The 12,579-nt window shown below is 42.4% G+C and overlaps 1 protein-coding gene across 3 annotated transcripts in view; it reads right to left on the bottom strand.

The window, feature by feature from the left end:
• The window catches only part of ctso (cathepsin O), a 71,685-nt gene that overhangs the window by 58,676 nt on the left and 430 nt on the right, over positions 1-12,579 (bottom strand). For all 3 annotated transcript variants that reach the window (XM_072584278.1, XM_072584276.1, XM_072584277.1), the window contains exon 2: positions 776-893. In XM_072584278.1, the coding sequence (XP_072440379.1) occupies positions 776-893 (118 nt within the window). The remainder of the gene's footprint in view (positions 1-775; positions 894-12,579) is intronic.

Raw genomic sequence — 12,579 nt, 5'->3', positions numbered from 1 at the left:
TTTTAGATTAGAATCAATCTGAACGTTGGAGCACAGACAGCCTCACACAGGGCACTATCCGAGATGCATTATCTGAGATGACATGGCACCTATTGTTAAAGTTCACTCGAGAATGTAACTTTTAAAAAGAAGTTCTGTGATTTACATATGAAAGAACTGAAACCGACATAGTCATTCTAAAAGATGAGAGACTTAACAAACAATCCAGGTCTTTTTCAATATATCATTTCAGTTACATCACACTGTAAACTTTTGCTATAAATTCTGTGTCTTAAGATCTTATACTCCACAACCACCTGATAAAGGAGCAGTGCTCCGAAAGTTAGTGCTTCCAAATACACTTATTAGACTATAACCCGGTGTTGTGTGATTTTTAACTTTGTACACCCCAGTCCAACACCAGCACCTCCACATTACAAGAACTGATTTTTAAAATTTTTAATCTTTTTTTACAACCTTGTTACATTGTTATATCATTCCAATATGTTTTAGGAACTACATGTTCATCTACATGTATACATAAGTCTCCAGCATAACTCACTACTTCACTACAATCTGTGCATTGAACAATGTACCGATCACAACACACAATGTACTCTGAGAAATATATCCAATGATGTTCCAGCATTGGTTAACAGAATTTTGAAACAATTTTAAATTCAAAATGCATAACAAACATATTTAATGGTAATTATTCAAAATTTAGTACATTGCACCCAAGAATTGTAGGCGTTAAGTATCAATATGCATGCCAAGAAATGTTGCAAGACATTACCTCTAAATACTTGAGGTGGGATATCGGAGAACTGGTTGATTCCATAAGTAGCAAAGCCACTTTCATTGAAGAAGATTGAAGAAATAAAATTCAGAGAGTAGTGTCTCTGTATGCTTTCCTACAAATAAAACAATTTTGTTTCCATTATGAAACATCAGAAATTGAACAATTTAAAATAATTTCCATAAATTCCAAAAATGAACTTAGCTAAGTGTGAATAAATGTTGTTTCCTTTCTTTGGTTGTTAAATTTTTCTTTTGTTTCAAAACATTGGCTATACAAATAATAACTAGTGATAAGAATTTTTAATCTTCAACTTATCTTAGATTCTTATTAGTGCAACAAGGAAATGCTAATGTAAGATTATAAATAGCTTTTATTGGTTAAATTTCAAATTATGCTTCTAAATCAACATAATTCCTATTCACCTCCAATAAGAGAGACATTGTAAAAGTAAAACAGGCAACATGAAACAATCAACAGCAAGTGGAAAGTAAAATACTGTATATGAAAACTAACAAATTAACTCCCTTCTTTATACAACACACTTAAAAATGAATTGCTAAATATATATCACTGGCAATATCTTTCAGTCGCAATGGACCAATTTATACTATTTTCAATATCATATACAAAAATCTGAAATGTTTATGTATTCATGAAGTCTATGATCAGGTTTGCATTTAACTTTCTACAGTTTAATGAAATGAAAAAACAATCCTTGGAAGCATTCACTTTATTTTTTTTTAATTTAAAGGATTAAATTTATCGAAGCTTTTATTTAATCCTTAGAGTATTTCACACCTCAAGAACATCTGGCTCCCAATGTACCAGAAAACAAGTGAAAAGTAACATATTTAAAATAGAGCATTTTACTGAAGAAATTATACAGTAGTAAAATGAGAAATAAACTGGAGAAAATAATTAGCACGCATGAAAGGAGACATTCCAAATGCTCATTGAAGTACTTTTTGAAAGATTGTGAGGTTTTTCCATTCATTGAGTATTTGCTTATCTTGTGCCTTTATCAAAAGTGCATCACTTAACATTTATCAGGGTTAAATTCCATCTGTTATTGATCTTCCTATCTGACCAATCCACTTACCTGACCAATCTAGCATTGACAGTCCTCACTTTCTCCCAAGCCATTTATACCCTTCTGAAACCTTCCTCCTCACTGTCAACACCTCTGCCAATATTTTTGCCATCTCCCAACTTACTTAGCATCTCCCACTAACATTCTCATCCATATCATTTTTGAATATCATTAACAATAAGGAATGCAGCACTGACCTTCATGGTATGCAACTAGACCCAATGCCCCAGATTCTGAAATAGCCTTCTACCACCACCCTCTGCTTCCTGTCACTAAGCCAATTTTGGATCCAACTTGCCAAATTACCTGGATCCCATGAGCACTTATCACTTTTCTTGCAGGACTTTATCAAAGACTTTACTGAAATGCATATGAACTGCTTCAACTGCCCCTCATCCAAACACTTAGTCACCTCAATGCAATTTGTACAATGCAAAAGATCTCAGCAGGGTTCAGTGAATATTTTGCCTCTGATTTCACTAAGGTAAGTGATGATATTGACGTTCTGATTTAGTAGGAGTGTGAAATATTAAATAAGCAAAATGAGCAAGTGCATTCTGGAATCATACAAGATACTGCTTATGTCACAGCTGGATTTTAAAATACAGTTCTGCTCTACAAAGAGTGCAGAAGGGATTTACAAGAATGGGCCCCTTATCTAAGGAAGGACATGCTGGCCTTGCAGCTGGTCTAGAGGGGGTTCACTGGTATCATTCCAGGGATGAAGGACTTGGCATATGGGGTGTGGTTGAAGACTCAATGGAGTTTATGGTCATGATCAAATGTCAGAACAGAGTCAGCTGGCTGAATTACCCAATTTCCGTTCCTTTATCTTGTGTCTTATGTTGCCAGGCCTTGGAACTTGCAGTTCTGAGGAAAGATTGGGTAGACTGAGGTTGTTTCCTTACAATGGAGGAGGCTGCCAGGCAACTTTATTACAAAATAATGAGCTTGGATAGAGCGGACAGCAAGTTGCTTTCACACCTCGTGAAGAGGTCAATTACCAGGTGGCACACATTTAAGATTCTTGGTAGAAGGATTAGAGGAGTCATGAGGAGAAACATTTTTCAGAAGGTGAACTCACTGCTAGCTTGGTGGTTGAAACCGTCAACTGACTGAAAAGGAACGTGGATCTGCACGTGAAGCACTGTAACAAAGCAAGACTATGGATAGTGTGCTGCTCAGTAGGAATAGAATGGGTGGTTAGTTTATTCAGCTCGTGCAGACACAATATGATAAGTAGAGTCTTTTGGGGCTGTAATGTTTCTATCATGCTTTCCCTTTCAGTTCTGATAACTTGAAACCATTTGTGCAAACTCTCACAACTTGGGAGACTTCATAAGCTAACCTGCTTTTCTGCTAGACTCAAAATATTCTCCTGAGCAGAAGAAAAACCAAAAGAACTGAGGATGCTATAAATCAGAAACAAAAACAGAAATTGCTACAAAGGCTGAGCAGGCCTGGCACCTCAGATTTCTCTTCACAGATCCGAATGTTTCAGGTCCCGAAACGGTAACTCTGATGTTTAATCACAGATGCTGCCAGACCTGCTGAGCTTTTACAGCAAATTTCTGTTTTTGCTCCTGAACTGAATACCTGACTCTTCTGCCCGAATGAAACTGAAATATGATTCTTCTGAAAGGAATTAAACTATCACCTGATTTTGTTTTGATTTATGTCATAAATTGAGCAATAAAAACATTCAATAAGAAAACACCACAGGTGGCACTTAATATGTAGGAGAAAGTGAGGACTGCAGATGCTGGATATGTAGTCGAGAGTGTTTGCTGGAAAGCACAGCAGGCCAGGCAGCATCCAAGAAGAAGGAGAATCTACATTTCAGGAATAAGCCCTTCATCAGCAATCGAACATACAACATAGAACAGTACAGCACAGGAACAGGCCCTTCTGCTCTCTGTTGTGCTGAACATGACAGCAAATTAAATTAATCCCTTCTGTATGCCCTTGGTCCATTCCCTGCATATTCATGTACCCATCAAAACGTCTCTTAAATGCCCTATTGTATCAGCCGCCACAACCACCTCGGCACATGTTCCAGACTCCTGCCACTCTCGGTGTAAGAAAAAACTTGCACCTCACATCCCCTTTGTACTTTCCCGCTCTCACCTTGAATGCATGGCCCTAGTTTCAGACATCGCAACTCCAGCAAAAAGATTCTGACGATCAACCGTATCTACACATTTCATAATCTTACAGACTTCTATCAAGCCTTCCCTCAGCCTTGTGAGATATTATATTCATTTTACCAACTCATTCACAAGTGCACTGTTTATTATACTGCATTTTCATTCATTCATAAAACTGTGTCTTTATAGTACATTTTACTATTACAAGATAAACTAAGTTAAAACATCCCTTCCAACTCATTACTGCTTACTTACACCTTTCAATTCTTATCGGTCCAATGCTGCAAGCAGTAGAACATAGAACAATACAGCACAGAACAGGCGCTTCGGCCCACGATGTTGTGCCGAACATTTGTCCTAGCTTAAGCACCCATCCATGTACCTATCCAATTGCTGCTTAAAGGTCAGCAATGATTCTGACTCTGCCACTCCCACAGGCAGCGCATTCCATGCCCCCACCACTCTGTTTGGACCTGTCACTGAGTAAAGACTACCCCTTAGTAAGTACTGATTATGTAACATACTCAGAACAATGCCACCCTTAATATCATGTCTCCATAACATTTGAAACTATGGGAAGATTATAATATTATTACCTTCAGCATAGTGTCAGTGACCAGTCAGTTTCAAGGATGTCCCCACTGATTCTGCTGACTACACCAAGTTGTGGGATAGTTTCGACAGAAATCAGTGAGTGGCAAAAATAGGCACTTTATTGAGCATCAGCAGTCGCACAGTTTGAGGCGTTGATGGAATTCGGAGTACAGTTTTTAACAGCAATAATACCTGAATAACCATCTCTTGGGACCTGAATAGATTGCATATCCCATCAATAGTTTCCTCGATTATCTGAATGTAATGTTTAAACAGATATTAAATAGGGCTGCTACCCACTTTAAGAAACTTACTGTTAAAGCAGCACTTCCATGAAACTGGATGAATGAATGGCAATAGTAAATGAAATCTCATGACCAAGCTGCAGAAGATCAGTTTAATATCCTGTATACTTTCATTTAGAGCATAGAACACAGAACATTACAGCACAATGGCAGGCCCTTCTGCCCTTGATGTTGCACCGATCTGTGAAATTAGATTGTGAAATTAATCTGATGCCCATCTAACCTACACTATTCCATTATTATTCGTATGTATGTCTAATGTCCATTTAAATGCCTTTAATGTCAGCGAGTCTACTACTGTTGCAGGCAGGCCATTCCATGCCCCTACTACTCTGAGTGAAGAAATTATCCCTGATATCTGTCCTAAATCTATCACCCCTCAATTAGCCTTCACCACCTGAGGAAAAAGGCTGTCACTGTCCACCCTATCTAACCCTCTGATTATCTTATACGTCTTGATGAAGTCACCTCTCAACCTTCTTCTCTCTAACGAAAGCAGCCTCAGTTCCCTCAGCCTTTCCTCACTAGATCTTCCTTCCATACCAGGCAATATCCTAATAAATATATGTAGGGAATCTCATCTAAATCTCCTCTGAACCCTTGCCAAAGCTTCCACATCCTTCCTATAATGCAGTAACCAGAACTGTATGCAATACTCCAGATGTGGCCTCACCAGTGTCTTGTACAGCTGAAGCATAACCTCGTGGCTCCGAAACTCAATCCCCTTACCAATAATCGCCAACACACCATATGCCTTCCTAACAATCCTATCAATCTGGGTGGCAACTTTCAGGGGTTTATGCACCTGGACACAGAGATCTCTCGGTTCATCTACACTGCCAAGAATTTTACCATTGACCCAGCACTCTGCATTCCTGTTACTTCTTTCGAAGCGAACTACCTCACACTTTTCAACATTAAACTCCATTTGCCACTTCTCAGTCCAGCTCTGCATCTTATCTATGTCCCTCTGTAACCCACAACATCCTTCAGAGCTATCCACAACTCTGCCAACCTTAGTGACATCTGGAAATTTACTAATTCTTCCTTCTATGCACATTTCCAGATCATTTATAAAAATGACAAACAACAGTGGCTTCAAAACAGATCCTTGGGCACACCACTGGTAACTGAGCTCCAGGATTAACATTTTCCATCAACCTCCACCCTCTGTTTTCTTTCAACTAGACAAATTCTGATCCAAACCGCTAAATCACCTATAATCCCGAAACTCCTTATTTTGTGCAATAGCCTATCGTGTGGAACCTTATCAAACGCCTTACTAAAATCCATATACAGAGGAACCTCAATTATCCTAATAACAATTATCAAAATTTCGGATTATCCAAAGAAGATCTCAAGGTCCCAATAGAAACATTACATCAAAGACGTGTCTCCAAAACCGATTGTGTCTTTTGTTCATAATGATTAAAATGAACTCAGCTTACTGAAATGTTGCCGAGAACAGTCCCAGACATCAATGGGAGCCCAGGCACCGTCTCCAAATGACTGACCGCCCGCCCTCTCTCTCTCCACACAATTTTCCTGAAGTTCTACACAGGGGTGTATCTGAATCCCCCCCTTCCCCAGATAATCTTTCCAACATTGTCCAGTACAGAGCAAAAGTGGAACCTGACAAAACGTTGCAGTAACAAGTTGTGTGCACACGCGGTCGCACTATTTGGAGACTCACCCCACAAAGGCTTACTGTTGGTGTCCAGTACAGCTGCCCTGGAGGGGCGGCAGGGGGGAATGGGGGGCTCATGGGGGCTGACAGGAGTGGGGAGGCCAGGGTGGCCGGGTTACGGATGGGGTGGGACGAAGGAGCGGTGCTGGAGGGGGTTGAGGGGTGGGCAGGTGATGGAGGTGAGACTGGACGGACGTGGGGGGCAATGTTGGACAGTGTTGGAGGGTGGGGGCTCGGTATTAGCTTAGATTACTTACAGTGTGGAAATAGGCCCTTCGGCCCAACAAGTCCACACTGACCCTCCAAAGAGCAACCCACCCAGACCCATTCCCCTACATTTACCCCTTCACCTAACACTAGGTGCAATTTAGAATGGCCAATTCACCTAACCTGCACATCTTTGGACTGTGGGAGGAAACCGGAGCACCCGGAGGAAACCCATGCAGACACGGGGAGAATGTGCAAACTCCACACAGACAGTCGCCTGAGGCGGGAATTGAACCCGGGTCTCTGTGAGGCAGCAGTGCTAACCACTGTGCCACCGTGCCACCCCAATTGTACCAGCCTCCACCACTTCCTCTGGTAGCTCATTCCACACAGGCACCATGCTCTGCATGAGAAAGGTGCCCCTTCGATTCATTTTTTAAAATCTTTCCCCTTCACCTTAAACCTGTGTTCTCTATGTTAGATTACTTACAGAAGTAAGGACGGGGTTGGGGAGTGGTGTTGGATGGGGTTGGGGCTCGCGCGCGGTTTCCTGCTGTCTAGTCTCCTGAACTGGGAGAGGACTTAACAGAAAACTTCAAGCCCCAAAGGAGAGGCACTGAATCAATTAACCGAAAAATAAGTTATCTGAATGAAATAGCGCCCGCCCATCTCATTCAGATAATCGAGGTTCCTCTGTACACCACATCAACCACTTTACCTTCATCCAGCTGTTTGGTCACCTTCTTGAAGAACTCAATAAAGGTTAGTTAGTCATCAGCTACCCTTCACAAAACCGTGTTGACTATCTCTAATCAAATTGTTCCTTTCCGGATGATTATAAACCCTATCTCGCATAACCTTTTCCAAATCTTACCCATAACCAGAGTAAGGCTCACTGGCCTATAATTACCAGGGTTGTCCCAACTCCCCTTCTTAAACAAGGGAGCAACATTTCCAACCTCCAGTCTTCTGGAACTACTCCTGTCAACAATAATGACATAAAGATCAAGATGTTTGGGGACTCGTTAACTGAGGTAGTACGGGCTGAGGTTAGAAACAGGAAAGGAGAAGTCACCGTGCTGGGAGTTTTCTATAGGCCTCCGAATAGTCTCAGAGATGTAGAGGAAAGGATAGCAAAGATGATTCTCGATAGGAGTGAGAGAGGCAGGGTAGTTGAGATGGGGGACTTCAACTATCCAAATATTGACTGGAATCACTACATTATGAGTACTATAGATGGGTCAGTTTTTGTCCAGTGTGTGCAGGAGGGCTTCCTGACACAGTATGTAGACAGGCCTACAAGGGGCGAAGCCACTTTAGATTTAATACTGGGTAACGAGCCTGGCCAGAGTTTGATTTGGAAGTAGGTGAGCACTTTGGAGACAGCAATCACAATTCTGTCAAGTTTACTTTAGTACTGGAAAGGGATAGGTGTACTCCACCGAGCGGGAGTTACAGCTGGGGGAAGGGAAATTACAATGCAATTAGGAAAGATTTAGGAAGTGTAGAATGGGGAAGGAAACTGCAGGGGATGAGCACATTAAAAATGTGGAGCTTATTCAAGGAAAAGCTCCTGTGTGTCCTCGATAAGTATGTACCTGTCAGGCAGGGAGGAAGATATAGAACGCGTGAGCCGTGGTTTACTAAGGAAGTGGAATCCCTGGTCAAGAAGAAGAAGGAGGCTTATGTTAGGACAAAATGTGAAAACTCAGTTAGGGCACTTGAGGGTTACAAGGAAGTCAGGAAAGACCTAAAAAGAGAGCTCAGAAGAGCCAGGAGGGGCCATAAGAAGTTGTTGGCAGATAGGATCAGGATTAACCCTAAGGTTTTCCATAGGTATGTCAAGAATAAAAGAATGACAAGAGTTAAATTAGGGCCAATCAAGGATAATAGTGGGAAGTTGTGTGTGGAGTCCGAGGAGATAGGGGAAGCACTAAATAAATATTTTTCGACAGTGTTCACTATAGAAAATGAAAATGTTGGCAAGGAAGATACAGAGATACTTGCATCTAGACTAGAAGAGATTGAAGTTCACAAGGAAGTGGTATTAGAAATACTGCAGAGTGTGAAAATAGACAAGTCCCCTGGGCCGGATGGAATCTATCCTAGGATCCTCTGGGAAGCAAAGGAAGAGATTGCCGAGCCTTTGGCATTGATCTTCAAATCATCATTGTCTACAGGAATAGTGCCTGAGGACTGGAGGATAGCAAATGTGGTTCCCTTGTTCAAAAAGGGTAGTAGAGACAACCCTGGTAATTACAGACCAGTAAGTCTCACTTCACTTGTTGGTAAAGTGTTGGAAAAGGTTATAAGTGATAGGATTTATAACCATCTAGTAAAGAATAATCTGATCAGGGACAGTCAGCACGGTTTGTGAAGGGAGGTCGTGCCTAACGAATCTTATTGAGTTTTTTGACAAAGTGACCAAACGGGTAGATGAGAGTAAACCGATTGATGTGGTGTATATGGATTTCAGCAAGGCATTCGATAAGGTTCTCCATGGTAGGCTATTATACAAAATGCGGAGGAATGGGATTGTGGGAGACATAGCTGTTTGGATCAGTAATTGGCTAGCTGAAAGAAAACAGAGATTTAGTTGATGGAACATGTTCATCTTGGTGGCCAGTTACTAGTGGCGTACCGCAAGGGTCGGTGTTGGGTCCACTGCTGTTCGTCATTTTTATAAATTACCTGGATGAGGGCTTAGAAGGGTGGGTTAGTAAATTTGCAGATAACACGAAGGTCGGTGGAGTTGTGGATAGTGACGAAGGATGTAGTAGGTCACAGAGAGACATAGATAGGATGCAGAGCTGGGCTGAGAGGTGGCAAATGGAGTTTAATGTGGACAAGTGTGAGGTGATACACTTTGAATGGAGTAATCGGAATGCAAAGTACTGGGCTAATGGGAAGATTCTTGGGAATGCAGATGAGCAGAGAGATCTCGGTGTCCATGTACACAGATCCATGAAAGTTGCCACCCAGATTGACAGGGTTGTTAAGAAGGCATACAGTGATTTGGCCTTTATTAATAGAGGGATTGAGTTCTGGAACCAGGAGGTTATGCTGCAGCTGTACAAAGCTCTGGTACGGCCACACTTGGAGTACTGTGTACAGTTCTGGTCACCACATTATAAGGAGGATGTGGAAGCTTTGGAAAGGGTGCAGAGGAGATTTACTAGGATGTTGCCTGGTATGGAAGGAATGTCTTACGAGGAAAGGCTGAGGGCCTTGAGGCTGTTCTCGTTACAGAGAAGAAGGTTGAGAGGTGACTTAATAGAGATATACAAGATAATCAGAGGGTTAGATAGGGTGGACAGGGAGAGCCTTTTTCCAAGTATGGGGACGGCAAACACGAGGGGACACAACTTTAAAGTGAGGGTATAAGACAGATGTCAGAGGTAGTTTCTTTACTCAGAGAGTAGTAAGGGAATGGAATGCTTTGCCTGCAAAGGTAGTAGATTCGCCAAGTTTAAGTGCATTTAAGTCGTCATTGGACAGGCATATGGACGTACATGGAATAGTGTAGGTGGGATGGGCTTCAGATTAGTATGACAGGACAACGCAACATTGAGAGCCGAAGGGCCTGTACTGCGCTGTAATGTTCTATGTTCTATTTGTCCATGAGAAGGACCTGCTGACCCAGGAACATGGGGACAACTGAGACCTGTTGGATATTACTCAGGGCTAAAATTTTAATGTATGCAAGAACTGTGTATAAAGAGCCTACAGCAAACAATGTACTTCAGATTTCATCGCCACCTTGAACTGTGCTACTGCTGACGCTCATTGAAGAGGCTGGTTTTGTCACTCACCAATTACAACTGTTATTGAACACAATCCCACAACTTGGCGCAGTCATACTCCACTCTGAGAGATTCCATATGTTTAGAAAAGATGTTATTTTTAAGTTGTATCCTACTGTAACAAAAACATTGATTTCACAATGGAAATACTAATAATAATAAATGTGAAGGGATTCAGTGCCTTGAACTGCCTGACCTGTTATCTGTGAGCATACGTGTAAAAGTGACTTGTTGTTGCATACTCTGCTTGCCAAAAACTGTTGCCAGACGCCTGGCACCACATTCAAACCGACATAAAGAAAACAATATCACAGAAACCACTAGTTTTTTTGGGAACATCTTTCTTCAATGTCAGTGTACAGCACTGTTGCTTTCTCGCTCACTGGGGAAAAAAAAACACTAGCTTCTAACTTAAACTTAGTAACTTTTTTATTCTCTTTGGCTGCAAAATGCCTTTTTGGCTACTATTTTCTCATGATATTCAAATTATTTTGGTTGCCCTCTCCATACTCCTTGCTAAATAAAACAGAATATGACAAAAGAGTGCCAAATTCGGGTTATTCAGCAGTAAAATAAACCATGAATATTTGGAAGTGATGACGAAAAAAACATAAGAAAATCTGTTGATTATCTGTTGATATGTCTATTTGTTATCAGTCCCACTATTCAAAGTAAAAATGATCTTGCGTTTCAATGTTGTGCAAACGATGCAATTTCAACTAAAAATGAGATTCCCTGTTTCGACCTGACTTTGCCAATACTGCCACACACTGCACAGAGCCCAGGGAGATTATACAGCCGATCACCACCCAATACTGCCACACTGTGCACAGACGCCAGGGAGATTACACAGCAATCACCTCCCAATACTGCTACACTGTGCACAGAGCCCAGGGAGATTACACAGCCGATCACCACCCAATACTGCCACACTGCGCACAGAGGCCAGGGAGATTACACAGCAATCACCTCCCAATACTGCTACACTGTGCACAGAGCCCAGGGAGATTACACAGCCGATCACCACCCAATACTGTCACACAGTGTACAGAGCCCAGGGAGATTACACAGCCGATCACCACCCAATACTGCTACACTGTGCACAGAGCCCAGGGAGATTACACAGCAATCACCACCCAATACTGTCACACAGTGTACAGAGCCCAGGGAGATTACACAGCGGATCACCACCCAATACTGTCACACAGTGTACAGAGCCCAGGGAGATTACACAGCCGATCACCACCCAATACTGTCACACAGTGTACAGAGCCCAGGGAGATTACACAGCGGATCACCACCCAATACTGTCACACTGTGTACAGAGCCCAGGGAGATTACACAGCCGATCACCACCCAATACTGTCACACAGTGTACAGAGCCCAGGGAGATTACACAGCGGATCACCACCCAATACTGTCACACTGTGTACAGAGCCCAGGGAGATTACACAGCGGATCACAGTCCAATACTGCCACACTGTGTACAGAGCCCAGGGAGATTACACAGCGGATCACAGCCCAATACTGCTACACTGTGCACAGAGCCCAGGGAGATTACACAGCCGATCACCTCCCAATACTGCTACACTGTGTACAGAACCCAGGGAGATTACACAGCAATCACCTCCCAATACTGCCACTGTGTACAGAGCCCAGGGAGATTACACAGCGGATCACAGCCCAATACTGCCACACTGTGCACAGAGCCCAGGGAGATTACACAGCGGATCACAGCCCAATACTGCCACACTGTGCACAGAGCCCAGGGAGATTACACAGCGGATCACAGCCCAATACTGCCACACTGTGCACAGAGCCCAGGGAGATTACACAGCGGATCACAGCCCAATACTGCCACACTGTGCACAGAGCCCAGGGAGATCACACAGCGGATCACAGCCCAATACTGCCACACTGTGCACAGAGCCCAGGGAGATTACACAGCCGATCACCACCCAATAC

The sequence above is a fragment of the Chiloscyllium punctatum genome, chromosome 14, assembly GCF_047496795.1.
Source record: "Chiloscyllium punctatum isolate Juve2018m chromosome 14, sChiPun1.3, whole genome shotgun sequence".
NCBI classification, from domain to species: Eukaryota; Metazoa; Chordata; class Chondrichthyes; order Orectolobiformes; family Hemiscylliidae; genus Chiloscyllium; species Chiloscyllium punctatum.
The sequence above is the reverse complement of the archived record's forward strand: the minus strand, read 5'-3'. Positions and strand labels throughout refer to the sequence as shown.